At 40.6% G+C, this 16860-nt stretch overlaps 1 protein-coding gene across 1 annotated transcript in view; it reads right to left on the bottom strand.

Moving 5' to 3' along the window:
• Positions 1–3037: 3037 nt before the first annotated feature.
• The window catches only part of LOC121920298 (zinc finger protein RFP-like), a 22923-nt gene continuing 9100 nt past the window's right edge, over positions 3038–16860 (bottom strand). The window contains exons 2-6 of the mRNA XM_042447429.1: positions 16264–16344; positions 14122–14144; positions 11574–11698; positions 10038–10094; positions 3038–8751 (exon numbers count right to left, since the gene is read on the bottom strand). Coding sequence (XP_042303363.1) covers positions 8234–8751; positions 10038–10094; positions 11574–11698; positions 14122–14144; positions 16264–16344 — 804 coding nt within the window. The 3' untranslated portion in view covers positions 3038–8233. The remainder of the gene's footprint in view (positions 8752–10037; positions 10095–11573; positions 11699–14121; positions 14145–16263; positions 16345–16860) is intronic.

Here is a 16860-nt window from a genome sequence, read left to right as displayed (position 1 = left end):
GTAAGAAACAGATCAAAGATCTCTCAATGTACCCCAGGCTTATTAAGTTTTTATGTCCACCAGAGATTCAAGACTGTGTAAAGCCCAAGAAGCTGTTGCTTGGCTCTATTCCCAATGTCTGAATAGTGTGGCACTTCAGAATGTTGTATTACATTTCCCAGCAGCCCTAAGTAATCTTTGGTAAGGTCTGGTAGGTGCTGCAGTCCAACACTGAGGGTCATGCAACTACCCTAGTATACTTCTAGGGTTGCCCACTGCTAGAAGGCAACTCCTTTCAAGACCAATCCCAAATTAGAATCCTACAAGTGGAAAAACTTCACCTCTGCTGTACTCTTTTTTTTTTTTGGGCTCTGTTTTCCATGTGGAGATCCTTTAAAAAAAAGATTTGGGGTGAGGAACTGTATTAGCAAATCTGACAATTTATGTTACGATTGGAGAATTTGCTCAGTAAGGACCCTGTGAAATATAAATGAATACATAAAGATGCAACTCTCCCTGTTCAGAGCTTCAACTTTGATATTTTCAAGGAAGGGATGATGAATTCTGAGGAAAGTCACAACACAATTTCACTATTCAAATCTAGTGGTATAGGAACCAAAAAATAAGGGCCATCCCTGCTAAACAGGGACAGCTGGAATACATGAGACAGGTACATAATGGCAGGAAGAGCTAAAAGTGAACTCTTAGTATGGCTTGCCATTTGTGTCTGTAGTTGAAGATTAGCCAAAGTGTTATGAATCATCAAAAAGAACAGAATGGCAAACAGCACTGGACTTGGACCTGGAAGACTCAAAATGAAATTATTGCCAACCATCTCTGTGGAAGATCTTTAGTCCTCTAAATAGAGTGGAGTAACAGGAGCCCAACAGGAGGACAAATAAGCAACTACGTGGCATTAAAATATATTTAGTACTCTTGGAATAAATTCTGCCACATTTTCAGGTTTAGTATCTTTAAACATGATTTCAACATTGTAGATGAAAAAATAGAGAGCAGCTTCCTCAGAAGCTTAGTGAGGACAACCAGTCAGACCATTATAGTTTTTCATTGGGCCCCATGGCCATAGCATAAGACAAGCACATACAGTTTTCAAGGTAATAATTTTAAATATATGTGGTGCTGATTCCCAAGGGTGATGTAGTTTAGGACCAGTAGTATGCACCAGGGCATAAGAATGCTGATTACTATCACATACACACACTTGGCATTATGCCTTCCCAGTCATATAATGGGAATCATAAAAATCTGTTGTGATCTGCCTTGGTGCATGTGCAGTATAAGAACTGGGCTAAGCTGCCATAGATGCATATATAAAATATTCAATATTTGGTCTAAAATCCCTGTTCTGGATGGAGTGGCTCTCCCTCTGAAAGATCAGAGATCGTAGCTTAGGAGTAATCTTGGACCCAGTGCCACTCCTGAAAAGCCAGGTTGTTGTGGTGGCCAGGACTGCCTTTGTCCAGGTTCAGCTGGAGCACCAGCTGTGTCCTTTCTTGAGGAAGGCAGATCAGGCCATAGTAGTTCATGCTTTAGTTACCTCTTGATTAGACTACTATAATGTGCTCTACATGAGGCTGCCCATGAAGTGTTTGGAAGATGCAGCTAGTGCAAAATGCAGCAGCCAGACAGGTGCCAGGCGTACATTTTAGAGACCATATACCAGTCCTGCAAGAACTACAATGGCTGAATTCAAGCTGAATTCCAAGTGCAAGTCATTTAGGCCTACAGAGCCCTAAATGACTTGAGATCAAGATATCTGAAAGACCACCTGTCAGAAATTTGAGATCTTCAACTGTGGCCCTGTTGTGTGTCCCAACAACCTGTAGAGTTAGGTTGGTGGGAACACATATTATAACAAGGCTTTCTCTGTAGTAGTGCCTTGACTGTGGAACTCCCTACTCAAGGACGTTAGGCTGGCCCCATCTCTTTTAAGCTTTTGGTGGGCAGTCAAAACCCTGCTGTTCCACATGGCACTCAGCGGATTCCAGGTTTGTTTCTAAATGTTAATGTGTTTTTAGAAAAGCTTTTTCCTTGTATTGTTTTTTATTTGCTCATCACAGCAGAAACTCTTGTGGGCTGAGTGATACAGAAATACTTTAAATAAATTACAAAATAAATAACTCTTCTGCACAGTCCTAGAAGTAGCTGCAAGGAGGGAGAGAAAGTGAGGAACACCTTTCATCAGCAGAGTTCACCAACTGCATCAAAAACTCTCACGCTAACAGTAGTATGTGACCAAATACAATTGAAGGGGCAAAGTTTCAGTACTTTGGGGCAATAACTGAAATGCTGACATTCCAATAATTTCAAAAATACTATTAAAACAATTTAACATTAAGTGGCACAGTGGTTAAATGCCTATACTGCAGCCACTCACTCAAAACCATAAGACTGCATGTTCACTACCAACAAAAGTGATTTATAGATTGCTCATATAGTAACCTTGCAGTTTTGGAAGTTTTCTTCTTTAAGAATTTGTACAAACTCAACTCAGGCTTGCAAGCTTCTGAGGTTGCTGAAATGAGTACCCAGACTGTTGGGGACAATTAGCTTACTCTTTGTAAACTACTTAGACACTGTTAGTTCAGTATGAAGCAGCATATAAATGAAGCTGTTTGTTTTGTTTTGTTTTACTGTACCAGTCCAAAAATTAAGTCTACCATATTTTGAATTTGGATATTTTCCTTTGGATCTAGCATTAACATTTCATATTGACTTCATATCCTCCAGTTGCTCTACTCAGGAAGGAGTTTTATATTCAAGCTGTTTTGAAAATAATGTGAAGGATGGTGGGCCACACAGCCGCTTAGGAAATTCTACTCTGCCGCAACTACCATTCCTTACCCACACTTCTCTCACCTCACAAAGGGTGGGGTCTTGAGTAATCCAGGGCTGCTACCACACTCCAGAATTACTTACATTGCTTTTAAAATGGAATCACAGATTTATAATTATGTCGTATGAACTTATCAAGGTGACAAGTTGATGGGGGAGAGTTCTGGAAAAGCTGTTGCACAGCTAGCACATAAGAAACTTCTGAGCTCACAAAAGAGATTTTAATGCAGTGACACAAAATGTGTTTCTCCCAATCAAAATATGTACAAATTCTTAAACAAAGAAGAAAACTCTTCCAAAACTGCAAGGTTACTATATGAGCTTACAGTACAATCCTATACATGTTTCTTCAGAACTGCACCCCACTATGTGTAATAAAGGTATTTCCCAAGTAAGGGCACATACTGACAGGAGCCATAATTCAGGAAAAATTCCCTTATTTCTACTTTCGTCAATTGAGGTCAAAAAGTTTGATTGTTCACTAACTGCAACTTCTGCATGACCTCAGACTATGCCTGATTCACTGCTCAAGCTTTCTTATGAAACATCCTGAGAAAGAGCTGAATTATTTCCAGATTCTGTAAGAAACAAATAGCCAATCCCAAAGAAACAAACCTTAAAGCAGCTTGTAGCACGTGTATGGGTGTCTCCATTTTTGGACTACTCACAGAATCCCCCAGGATTCTGCAGGACACAGCCTTGCTAGCTGGAGGATCCTGGGAGTTGTCCAAAAAAAGTAACTTTTCCATATCCAGTCATTAAGTCAAGGACTACTGTTTGAAACTTTTCCATTTGCCTTCTTTCTCTGGGGAGCAGGCCCAGCTAAATGCATACCCGTAGTGTTTTTTTAGCCTTTGCATTCTCATGCCTTCTTTTTCCAGCAGTACAATATCTAATCCAGACAGACTGGAATAGGACAGTGGATCCAAAACTTTGGGCTTCCACGTATTTGGGATTTCAGCTCCCAGAAGCCCAAATCAGCTTGGCCAACAGTCAGGAATGTTGGGAGCTGAAGTCCAAAACATCTAGAGGACCAGAGTTTGGGAACCACTGGATTAGGATAAAGAGGTCAGCTACTCCACTTTTCACATTAGGAAAATAATGGGGGGATCAGGATATTCAGCCCACTGATATTCAGACCCCAGAGATCTTTTTTGTGGTTCCCAGGTTTTTAAAAAAATACATTTTCAATTATTTTGCCTGGCATGCTCTATAGGGGGCCATTTTGTCATTTTTGGCCCTCACCAGGCCATTTTAGGCCCAGGAATGGCCTTAGTTACAGTTGGCTCTCCACATTTACGGCTTTGACTTTTGAGGATTTATTTGAGGCTTTGCTTAATATGTTCTCTCTAGGAATCTCTAGGTCCTCCAGAGAAATTCTGCTGGAAACTGACCACAGAGTTGTGCTGGAGAACCTAGAAGTTCCTATAGAAAACACTTATCTGTGAATTTCTGGATTATCCAGCATGATTCTATGCTCAACCTCTGGCAGATGTTTACCACAGAGTTGCACTGGAGGAGCTGGAGATTCCTAGAGAGATCTTCTCTTATGTAAAAAGAATTATGTTTTTTCATTTGCAGTTTTTCCACATTCACAGGGGTCCTTCACCCCTAAACCCAGTGAATGTGGAGGGACCACTGTACTTCCAATCATTTCTCATTGTTAAAAGCCTCTTAACCTAGTGGCCCTAAAAGCATAGTGAAAATGCCTCTAAAACCCACTATAGGGCACTTGGGGGCATTCGGGATCATTTTTAAGTGTATGGCTCTCCAAGTACAGTAACATCCAAAATCCACAAAACAGCAATGCCTTTAATGGTCAGCCAAAATGCAGAGGGGCTAACATAGTCCCCTAACCACCCACATTGCCCATCCCTGCTATAAGCCATACAATCCACATGCCTGACTGAAACTGGAAATTCAGAGCCAAAGCATCTCCATTACATGGAGCCTGAGCAGTAAGATCTCCAACAGGGGAGAACACATCATTGGTCTAGGTAACTGCCTATGCTATTGAGTATCTCTTAAAATCAAAACACTTCCCCTAATTTTAACATTTAAGATCCAAATGAAACCAGAATCGTACTTGTTAGAGTACAGTAGATAATCAATAGCACAAACACAAGAATTATATTTACTATGACAGCCACAGCCAGGATTATATATGCCCAAATTTAGAAAAAGGATACAATACCAACAGTGCAGGATGGGATAATAAGATTAATAGATATGGTCGAAATGGACAAATTAGCTCATCTTCTGAAGGGAAAAGATTTAGGTTATTTTGTGAATGATTAGAAAAATGTTACAAGATACCTAAGCAATTTGTGGGGAAAGCCTGACAGGTTTTACAGATTGAAGATGTAAAGGAGATTAATATATAGAGAGTAGATATCTAACTATGTTTTAAAAATATGTTATAATTAAGATAGTCGTGTGACAAGGGCCAGGATGACTGCATAAGTTAATCATCAAGATCTACTAGGGTGGAAGTCACGGTCTCAGTAAGAGATCTGTGAACGGAAAAAGGATGCATGTGACTGATGGTTAACTTCTGTGCTATTTTATGTATGTGTTTTTTTTAAAACAACAATAAAAAACAAAAGTGTCCCCTAATTTTCCATCAAAATCTACTCTACTATAACGAAAGCTCCAAAGGTTAGGACGAGAAGAACATGCAGCCCTCCAAATGCAGCCAGACTCCAAGTCCCATCAGCTCATCATCATCATAGGCAATGTTAAGGAATGATGGGGACTGGAATTCAATTGTACCTGGTTGGACACATGTTCCTGGCCCACCATTAGATCTAAACCTGTCTTTTGCAACAAGAGAGAGCAAATATTTACTTTCAATAAATATAAATAAAACATTCTACAATTAATACTACAAAAACAATAACTGCATAATGGCAAAGGTGCAGGTGGGAGGAGAGGCAACTCAGCAATAAAGCAACTGTTTTTTATGTAAAAGGCTCAAGGTTCAGTTCCTGCCATTTCTACATTAAGCATTTCCTGCAGAAAGGCTCAGCATTAGGTGAGAAGTGACTGCCAAGGAATTAGGATGTTCCAACTACCCCAAATCTAAATTGGTAGGAAATGGGGGTGAGGAGAACTGTATAATAAGGATTTTCAGTGGCCAGGCTAGCTGAGGAATTCTAGCAGCTCTTGTCCCAAAATGTGATTTTTCCCAGATTTGCCAAAGAGTAACCAGGGATTGAACCTTGGAACTTCTGCATGTTCAGCATGTGCTTAAGCCACAACCCCCCCCTCCAAGGGACACGTTACAAAAAGAAGAATGATTATGCTTGTTCATGATCTTCGAGACTAACAATAAAAAAAGGAGGAAAGTCAGACCTAGTCTGATAGGCCGGGGGCATTCTTTTAAATAGTTACACCACCTAGCTATTGAGGCATCTTAGAAATAGTGATTACCACCATCTAACACATATGCACACTGACATAATTCCCATTGAATTCTGGAGGAGCGTAAGTACACATAAAATAACAGTCTTAATAGCACCCCATCGGTACTTTCAGACTCTCATGTGTGTGTTTTCCAGTCATGAATAATATCTACATTACCATCTATTAGGGTAGCTGGCACAAGTGAAATGAGGCTATTTCACCAATTCCCCCCCCCCCCCCAAATCTGTACAGGATTTGGTGTCCCAACTTATTTCAGCTCTCTTCCTTGCTCTCAAAATGGATGGGCAAGTACAACTCTCCAGGTGTTGATGGACTGCAACTCCCACCTTTTGCTATGCTAGCCAGGACTGCTGGAAAATGCAGTCCAATGACATATGGTGGGACAGGAAAAATAAAAATCAAGAACTGAAATTGTGCCAGAAGAAAAGCATAGCCTGATGTCTAAAGTTGCTAATATGGATAGAGATGGAGGAGATCATAGAAAAGGCTTTGTCTCTGGAAGCAATCTGTTGCATTCCCCAATGACTTTAACAATCTAGCAAGAACATGCCCTTATCTGGCACTGAAGTCTGCAGCTTAGAACCTAGTACTTGCATTTACGTATTTTTTTCTTCTTCCTCCCAGTCTCTTCTCCTGTCATTTTGTGGCTTCTGAATGATAAATTTGAAGGCAGGGACTGTGTCGTCATTAAGTAGCTTTGAAAGCATTTTAAAAAAAAATTGGTAGCACAGTGGTGTAAAAATGATTTCATTAATTTAAAAAACCCAACATTATTTGGAATGAAATGAATTGCTGAGATATAGATCCCCCCTCTCTTTTAAATGCAGTATTTCCATTGTGAAAACCAGTGTAGTGGTTTAAGTGCTGGACTAGGACTGAGAGGATCAGGGTTGGAATCCTCACTCAGCCATGGAAACCCAGTGGATGACCTTAGACAAGTCACAGTCTCTTAGTCTCAGAAGAAGTTAAGGACCACTCCTCCTGAACAAATTCTGCCAAGAAAACCGTATAATAGGGCCACCTTCAGGTTGCAATAAGTCAGTAATGAGTAGAAGGCATACAACAACAACTAATTCCTGATATCAGAATCCCTTTTCCTCTGCTCCAGGTGCAACTAAAGGTGAAACACATCAAAACAGTTTGTTCTAAAAAGTGTAGGTTAAACAGAAGGATGATTGTTTGTTGAGGTAATACCAGATTGCAGTGTAAAGAAATACTATTATTCATTGTATTAGCCTACAATGAAATGTTGATAATGATGCAAACGAGTCTCTCTTACATTATATACACTTGGCTTTAAAAAATAAATAAACATACAATTGGTGAAGGAAGAAACTTGCTCCTTTACTTATTTTAAAAGTCTTTAGCTTAGATCGTAACTTCTGGCTCCATAAACACAAGCTCCCATTCGTGGAAGAATAACCATCACAGTAGGGGACTTTGGCGAAAAGTGCTCGTCTGGGGGCATGGTGAGGGCTGAGTGCCCGCATGGTCAAGGCCCTACTGCTGTCAGTAGGGCATCATTGTGGCGTGTGCTGGTCTACACGGCATGTACCATGACAATGCACCTCCGGTACAGTGATCAAACAATGCAGCGCTAGAGGGGCATCACCATGGTGCGCCACCGTGCCTATGACGCCCCTTCCAGGGAGCAAAAAGAAGCAGCTTTTTGCAGCTTCTTTTTGCTCCTTCCGGAGGCTGCGGCATATGGTTGCCATGGCCCCAATCTGAAGGAAAAAGGAGTGGGATTCAGCTACCTGTCTGAACAGCCCCTTAGTGTAAGCTCATCTCAACTTAACTTCAGTGGAAGTTACTTCTGTTCATGGAGCAAAAAGATGAGATCCAAACATTTTTTTTTTAAAAAGGTCTCTCTAAAATCAAAATTTTGTGCCATAGCAGAGTTTCTGTTCGAAATTATGCACACATGGAACTGCAGATACTAAACAGGCCGGCTCACTTCAGGTAGAGTGTTTCAGGGAAGCATTCTAAGCACTGTAGTTAAACCCCACACTTTAAAGAAAGGGCAGATTTTCTCTCCTCCAAAATTGGCTGACCGGAAAATAAAAATGAGGGACATGTAGTCAGCATCAAAAAATGCCACCCATCCTCTCTCGTAATGCACAAATACTTGGATTTTCTCAGGGGCTTCATCTAGGGTCAGACGTGTATCAGAAGACGTGAAAGCTTTGTATTCATCTCCACAGAGCCCTAAGGCCCAAATCCCTTCCTCTGGGCAAGTGACAACAGGTCCCTTCCTCTTGATGGATTCCTTGGCAACACCAAGAGCCCAGTTTTGCCCGTCGCCCACTTCAACCTCCCAGTAGTGGATCCCTGAGGCAAATCTTTCACAACCCAGCAGAATAAGAGTGGCATCAAATCTCTCAGGGTTGTTGGGCAGCGGTTGAACCATCTCTCCGCGTTTCACGCTTTTCTTACATTCGCTCACCACAAGAAGAGGATGAGCCGACTTAGGATCCAGAGTAATGCTTGCTGAGGAAAAACAAAAAGCTCAGTCAGGAATGCTCAACCACAAGGAAGGTCAAGATTTTTATTAAACTATCTAGAAAATGCCAACAAAAGCAAGAATAGGGTTTCTAAGAAATGCCCATTTTAGACTAATACTGTACACAGACTTGATTTTGTGTTTTGTAGTTGGTTACTGGAACCGGGGTTCTAACTATATTTATATTAATAATACCAACTTCTGATTATGTAAATAAAAATAGTTTTTAAAAGAAATTATTAAGTGAAGAACAAGAGAAAATGCTTGTTATCTGACCCAAATTCAACTGGCTAGGCTCCAATTTCAACTCTCCAAATTTGCAATCTGACACAAGAAGCTAACAGAAATCCATTGTTGGCCTGGTGGAGTGGGCGAGTGGCTTTATTTAGACCATTCACAATGGCCAATGTGGTACAATACTTAAAGAGTTCTGAACTGACAGCAATAGTAGTGGGTAAAGTTGACAGTGAGCATCCTCAGTCTCCCCTACTCCTCAACAGGGAGATTTGTAAGATTTCAGTGAAACTAGCAGAAACCTTTGGGACAGCTTCCCAAAACTCCAGGTCCTAAGAAACTGTTCAAGAGCAGTCTGCCTCTCCTTATTTGCTCTCACCATGAAGAACTGCACAGAGACTGGTTCTTCCCCTCTTTGAAGGCATTGATGGTACCTATGTATAAGCCTAATGTTATTTTTAAAAATGGACCCCAAAAACCTGGGTTGACTTATCCCATGGGTCAATGTAAGTACTGTACTATAATTTAACTCTGATCAAAAAAGGAATTCTCCTCTTCTCTGGGTAGAGTGGCAAAAGCCATTGGCTTAGTCTGCCCAAAGATCACCTAAAAGAAGCACTAGTCCCCTGTACTCTGTCATCTATGCAGTCTTTAGGGTGAACAGAAATAGTTATGCCTTCCCAAATCTTATAAATTCTTTGGTGTTCTTTTCCTTTGCTTCGTCCTTTACATCTTGTGTTACATGCCCTAAGTTTTACTTTCAACTTATCCATGGGTCATATCAAAATCCAAAACTTTGGCCCCCAAACTTGCTCTTGACTTATACATGAGGTTGATTTATAGTCGAGTATGTATAGTAGATAGGAGAGTCTAGTGACAGAAGTGCCTATGGCCCTCCTAGCTTCATGTGCAACTGTTTCCTTCCAGGATGTGGTCACTATTCTTACTTCCCCTTGCTACACTGTGTTAAGGGGTTTCTTGAAACTGAATGAGAGGCCCAAATAAATATTGTTCTTATTCCTGCAACAAGCGAACTCACCCATTTTAGCTGAAGTTTCCATTGACCTTGCTTTTGCTAATTCTGATATCATAGTCTCTAAAGGGAAAGAAGAAAAAGAGTCAGGAATCTCTCTATTCAATGCTGTTGAACAGGAAGAGAAATGAAATAGCAGCTCCCATTTTTTAAGGAGGAAATAAGAGAACTATAAGCAGCACTTTATCTTACATAAAACAGCTTCACTCAGAAATTTAATGGGAAATGTGAAAGAAGGGAAAATATCCCATCGGCTACAGCATCTAGTGTTTAGAGTAGCATTTAGGATGCCAGTAATCTTGGCTTTCATCTTTCAAGTTGCTTGCCCTCATGGCTGCAAGACAAACTTGGAAAAATGTATAAGGACTCAATGGGGAAAACTTAGAAACCACAGAGCAGCTAAATTAGTAGAAATATTCTAGCACAGAAAATATTCTGCCTGCTGATGGGAAAGATAATATAATTTATTCAGAAAGGCCTTTGAGACTTCAATTATGTAGCAGTAGTGTGTGAGAGATGATATGTTAAGCTGCTGTTTTTTATCAGCAATTATTATTTAAATGTATTTTAAACTATTTTTACCATGTTTTCTTTTTAAAAAATAATACTGTTATTTGATTCTTTTTTAACTTTTGTAAAATACATTTTTCGTTTGCGAAGTAAAGCCAGAGAGAGAGAAAATACAATTTTCACTTAATCTTGTTTTAAATTACTGGAAATCATTTTGGCAATCACCCCAGGAGAAAGGTGGAGTATAAAGTCAATAAATAATAAAAATAAATAATGGAAGACATAGATCCCTGCATACACACATATATAGCACAATGAAATTCCTATGAGCAGAATGACCACTGAACTCCCTTGACCTTGAAAGGTAAGCAGGGTCAATCCTGGTCAGTACAGGGATGGGAGGCCACCAAGAATACAAGGTGCTGTAGGCCATCTTTCAGAAGAAGGAACTAGCAAAGCCATCTCTGAGTATTCCTTCTTCAGAAAACCCTATGAAATGTATTAGATTGTCTTAAGTCGACAGGCAACTTGAAGGCACGCACACATGAACAAGCCTACGAAAAGGAGGAATTTGCCAAATCTGTTGCAAAAGATAAGTTCTAGAAATAGTGGATTTAGGAATCCAGGAAATAAGAAGTTAACCTGGTGCTACAATGTACCACAGAGCTTTTCACAGTTTTTTATGTTTCTTTACATCTTATCCCAAAACCATTTTGTTTGTTTTCTCCATCCATCCATCCATCCATCCATCCATCCATCCATCCATCCCATTCTTTCTCCCTACTGCTAAAATCCTTTTTCTCCCCCATTCCAGTTTTTGTAGTGGTCATACCTTGAATTGGTTCAGGACTCGAACACTTTCTTTCTTTCAAAGAGAACACAGAATGCTCAGAGAGACAGTATTATATACTATTGGACCTTGAACAAAAGAGAATCCAAACATTCTGTTCCCCTTTTCTCAAAAACAGCAAATGTGACGGAATTCCTGAATACTTTAAATGATCAAGAAGTTTCATTTGCCTGTCTTGTTACCTCGACATTTATCCAGGGCTTCCTTGATAACTATATTTTTCAGACTGAAATGTCCAAGCTTCTTCTCCAGCTCAGTCGGAGAGGAAGAAACTTCAGCCAATCGAGGCTGCTGTCCATCCTTACATCTACAATGGAAAATATGTAAATATGACACTGCAGTCAACATTTTGCAATCTGTGCAATTTAAAGGCTTAACACTACAATCTCAAACCTCACCATTTCAAAGTCAAAGTCAGATGATGTGATGCCACAGAATATTCATGAACATCCTTATGGGAAAGTCCAGTGCAAGGAGAGGTGTGAATTATTTATTTGGTACTGGGCAAAGCTATGTATCTGGCTTTGGAATAGGAAGGCAGAGCAAATGGGGTTGGTTGGCAAATGGGATTGCCAGGATTGGGAAGGGAGGTGATTAAGGGTATGGGCACCACAGAGGCAGCAGGAAGAGTCTAAGGACAGCAGAGGCTGAGTGGAAAGAGGATTTTATTTCAATTACACTCATGTGAGATCTTGGAAATGTTCTTTTTGGCCAAAAGTTCCCAGAATCTCCCAGCCATCATGGGAATTGTAGTTTATTGTGGCACCAGAGTTCTCTAACAAAGAAGGCTAAATGTCTCACAAAACTACAGTTCCCAGAATTCCCTAGCACTGAGCCAGGGCAGTTAAAGCAGTCTCAAACTAGGTTATTTCTGCAGTATGTTTTGGACCTCTTTCTCTGACGATCCCAAATCAAAGAGAAAGAACAGTCTTAGGAAGGCTATGTATTTTTGACTCTGCTACTATCCCCTGACCCAAGACATCATAGGTAACATAGGTCCGGTACAGACTGGCACTATGGGGCCAAAATTAGGGTTCGGGAGAGCAGAGTGTCCGCATGCTCCTGAGCCCTACCGTGCTGTATGGGCGCCATCTTGGCACGCTAGTGTTCAGACGCACATGCGTCGATGACATGCCTCATGCGTCACGTCCAAAGGGTGCAGTGTACAAGGGATGTCACCGCGCCATTCCAGGGTGTTAATGGCACCTCAGCAGCGGCGGAGAAAGGAGCCGCATTTCGCAGTTCCTTTTTCATGGTGCATCGCTGCAACGCTATTTGGCTGGTGCAGCCACGATCTGGGGGAGAAAAGGGTGGCCTCTGTCCGCCCCTCCCCACCCCCATCTGCATAAACTGTGGGAACAGTACTAAGATCCCAGGGTTGCACCTCTGTCCTCCTAGGTTGTAAAGGGGAAGCAAAGTATTTCTAAGTGGCAGCTCAGATTTTTTTAAATTATTAATATTTTATTTACATTCAAAATGGATCTCTTATATATACAAAAATGTTCCAGCATAACAAAAGCAGGAAAATAAAAACACAAAAGGAAGAAAAATAACCACATTATTTGCTGACCAAATATCAAAATATAAACCCATCTGTAAATTTTGTCTACACATCAGGGGTTGGACTGGATGGCCCTTGTGTACTCTTCCAACTGTATGATTCTATCATTCTTTCAAATGTTACAAAGGTTCTTAGATCTTCTATCCATTGGATCACAAGTGGAGGAAAATTATCTTTCCAGTAACAAAATGTCAATCTTTTAGCAGTCAAAAGGGTGTGAAAAAAACACTTCCATTGGCTATTTGTTAATTTACTAGAAACAGGTAAATAATTCAAAACAGCATGCATGTTCCTGAATCAAGGAACTTTCTAAAACCAAATTTAGTTGTGTGATTACTTCCTCTCAAAATGTAGCTATTATGGAACAACTCAAAAGCATAAATGTTAAGGAAGCACTAGCACTATTAAATCTCCAACAATCTATTGATTTAGAAAGCACTTTCTTCAACAGACATTGTGGCAATCTATATATACGAAAGAGCAATTTCTGCTGAATAAGACATAATTGGAGAACTATAGCCATATCAGTTATAGATGCTAAAACCGATGGCCATTAATGAGTCAGATATTCTAATTCTCTATTCCATTCTTGCTGTAAACCTTGCATATCATATCATATTTATTTATAGGTAACAGAAATTTATATATATTGTTTATACAATTTATATAAATTGTTGGTTGGGATACTTGATTGGCCTCAATTAATGTCTCTCATATTTATGGGAACCTTGCGATGCAATGCACTTAAAGCTGCAAGGCCAAATCTGGATTGTAACACACATTTCAGTAGTAGATAATGTCATTTAGTTGATAAGAGGCAGTTTAAATTGATCTTGCAAAATTGAAAAAGGCAATCTTTCTTGTCCTTTTTTCACATAGCTATGCAATACTACTGATAGATACATACAAGCTGGTTTTCTATTGATATTTTGGATTACAGTAACCACCATGGTTATGCATTATGGAGTCATAATCCAAAACAGGTGGAGGGCAGTAGGTTGTCAGGCATACTCCTGGCCCTTCTCACCATCCAAAGGAATGAATGGCATTGACAATGGCAGAGCAAGAGGTCAGGCTTATATCTTTGGGTCGAACTCCCTATTCAAAAACTATTGTTAGACTATTCCAACTACAATAAAAGTGACCAAGTCTGAAGAGGAATTACCTACCGGCTCAAAATGGTCCTGATGTCCTGAGGAAGGTAGGGGAAGAAGAGACAGAAGATCAGTCTTAACACTTGTTATGCTACAAAATATTGCTTAAAGCAAGGCTTAGAAATAAAAGTAGGAAATAAAGAGAACATATTTAACAGAGGACTAGAATAAGGTCTTAAATATCAGCTCACTGGGAAAACTTAGCCAAAACCTCTGAGCCTTAGTCATCTACACTGGTACCCCGGGATACGAAATGATCGGGTTACGAATTTTTCGGGATACGAAATTCGCGGCTTGGAAAAAACTGTTTCGGGTTACGAAAGATTTTTTGGGTTACGAAATTCTTTTCGGCGCGAAATTCAAATGATGCAAAGTGCATCTACTGGCTTTCCAGGGATTTCCAGGGCTAACGGTTAGGGTTAGCTTTGGCGCGAATTTTGAATTTCGTTAGCAGCAGTGATTGGCTTGCGAAATCAAGCCAATCAATTGGATTGGCTAACGAAATTGGGAAAAATGGCTGTTTCACATGGTTGAAAAAATCTTGATGTTCTCATTACTGGTGCATGGGGACCCTGAGACGGGATATAGGCATCGTGTTGCGTGGGGGGGGGATGGGGGCGGTGACGACTGCAGGTCACCTGAGAGTGAGGAGCAATGGAACCGTATGTTATTTTCATAGTGTAAAGCGCAGGTGGGAAAACTTCTAGTGATAGTACCTTTGAGACAACTGCTCATCAAATTAAGAAATTTATGCCAGAAATGGGCGTGCTTCTTCCCAGGTTGGAGTCTCAAAGGTTGCTAGGGGGACCATTAGGGCTTTTTATGCTAAACAACGAGTAGGCGTGGGGGTCTGCGTGCTGATCCTAAATACATAGTTAATGTGTAGGTGTCCATATATAGCTAATTATTCGATATTAATACAAGCAAGGTGTGTGATTTGCTCCCCCACATTAAACGCTCGGGGGGTCCCACATTGAAGGCCTGCTGTACAGTTGGGTATCATAGGTTGGGTAGCTGCTTATGCTTGTGCAGTGCTATGGCATTCAGGGTCCCACCACCCCATTAGCGGCTGGGTTGAAAGACCTGACTGACACAGGGGGGTGGGGGGGGTGAGGTGGTGGGGGTCCGTATGTGCTTCGGTGCCATGATCCAGAATGCAAGAAATGGGGGGGGGGGGGGGGCTCTGGATGATGGAAATGCACGCATAAGAACATAGTTATGGACAAGCTCCATTTGTCGTGGAGCCAACTGGTTTATTTGTTGTAACAAGCCAGAGAATCAGGATAAACATTTGGAGGGTTGATAAAACGGTGCGGCAATCCCGGGGTGTTTTAAAACTTAGCATGGGCCAAAGCTCAGGTCAACTGTACTTTGCTGGTGTTGATGTGCTTTCAGTCATTTCTTCTTTTGTGGGAACCTACGGGTTTCCTGGGGCTGTGAGTGTGTGACCGCCCAGGTCCCTTGTGAGTTTCCATGGTCTCAAACCGGGGGTTTCGAATCCTGATTCAGAGTTATAGGCCCAAGCAGTTCACACCACTCCACACCTTTTTGGCCGGTCATCTAACTGTACTGTAGGAATCATTATTTAATATGCCCATTTTCCTTAAGAGAGTCAATTTTATGGTTGATACACTCGGCCCTTCTGTATACACGGATTTTTGGACTGGACATGGATGCAAGCATCCCCGGTTGAAAAGTTCCAAAAAAACGTATGAAATTTCAAGTATCAAACCTTGATTTGTCCATTTTTTTATATAGTCATTATATTTAAGGGACTGAGCATCCATGGATTTTTTATAACACGGGGATCTTGGAACCAAACCCCGCATAAACAAGGGTTCCCTGGAATTCCCCTGTCCCTTGCTTTTATCCACAAGAACAGAAAAGGAGGCAGTGTCTCTAACCGGATCCTCCGAATTAGATGACTACAACTTCCCACTTGCCCATACCAGTTAGGAAAAGAATGAGTGTTGTAATTCAATATACAGTACCGGGACGGTACCAGATTGAAGACAACTGGGGGGTGGATGATATCCTAAGGACAGACAGAATGAGGTTCCTAAGAGTCACATATCCGTCACTCCAATAATTAAAAGAACAGGTATCTCCTCCATTGTCTTCCTGGCAGAGAGGGAAGTCCCTACCTGATCAGCTGGCTTCTGCACTCCAAATCTTCTTTGACTCCTTCAGCTTCTCTCTCCTTTCCTTCAGAGCCTTAACATGAGTGGCAACTTGTTTTCTGAAGACAGAAAAGTTTATAATTGAGAGACAATAAGCAAGGGATATTTTTCCTTTCAATATTCTGTGAGGCCCAGCTTCCAGTTAGACGGCTTTAAACCAAATCCCAGCTTTATCTTAATTTTTGTTTCAGTCCCCATTTCAGCACTGAAGTAAAACTTCAGCTGATCATTTAGAAATATAGTTGAGGCTTAGTAAAAGAAGAAAACTCTATAAAATGTTTTTAAATTCGGCTGGCCACTTTTACAAGTGATGCAAAGAAGGAAAAGAGGGATATTGTAACTAAAGATTAGATATATAGAAATAAATCTTTTTCTGTATTGCCAGATAGTAAATACAATAGGTGTAACCTAGAGAGGAGGAATATTATGTGTAAAATTAATTATGGTAGCCAGAGAAGAGCAGAGTCCATTTAAATGAGTTGTAAAGAACAAGATATTGTTTATTGCCTTGGGAGGGTGCTGTGTTTTTGGTCTGCTTAATGTGTGTGTTTATATTAAATATTAGTGTTGATAT

Source organism: Sceloporus undulatus, chromosome 2 (assembly GCF_019175285.1).
Source record: "Sceloporus undulatus isolate JIND9_A2432 ecotype Alabama chromosome 2, SceUnd_v1.1, whole genome shotgun sequence".
NCBI lineage: Eukaryota > Metazoa > Chordata > Lepidosauria > Squamata > Phrynosomatidae > Sceloporus > Sceloporus undulatus.
The sequence above is the reverse complement of the archived record's forward strand: the minus strand, read 5'-3'. Positions and strand labels throughout refer to the sequence as shown.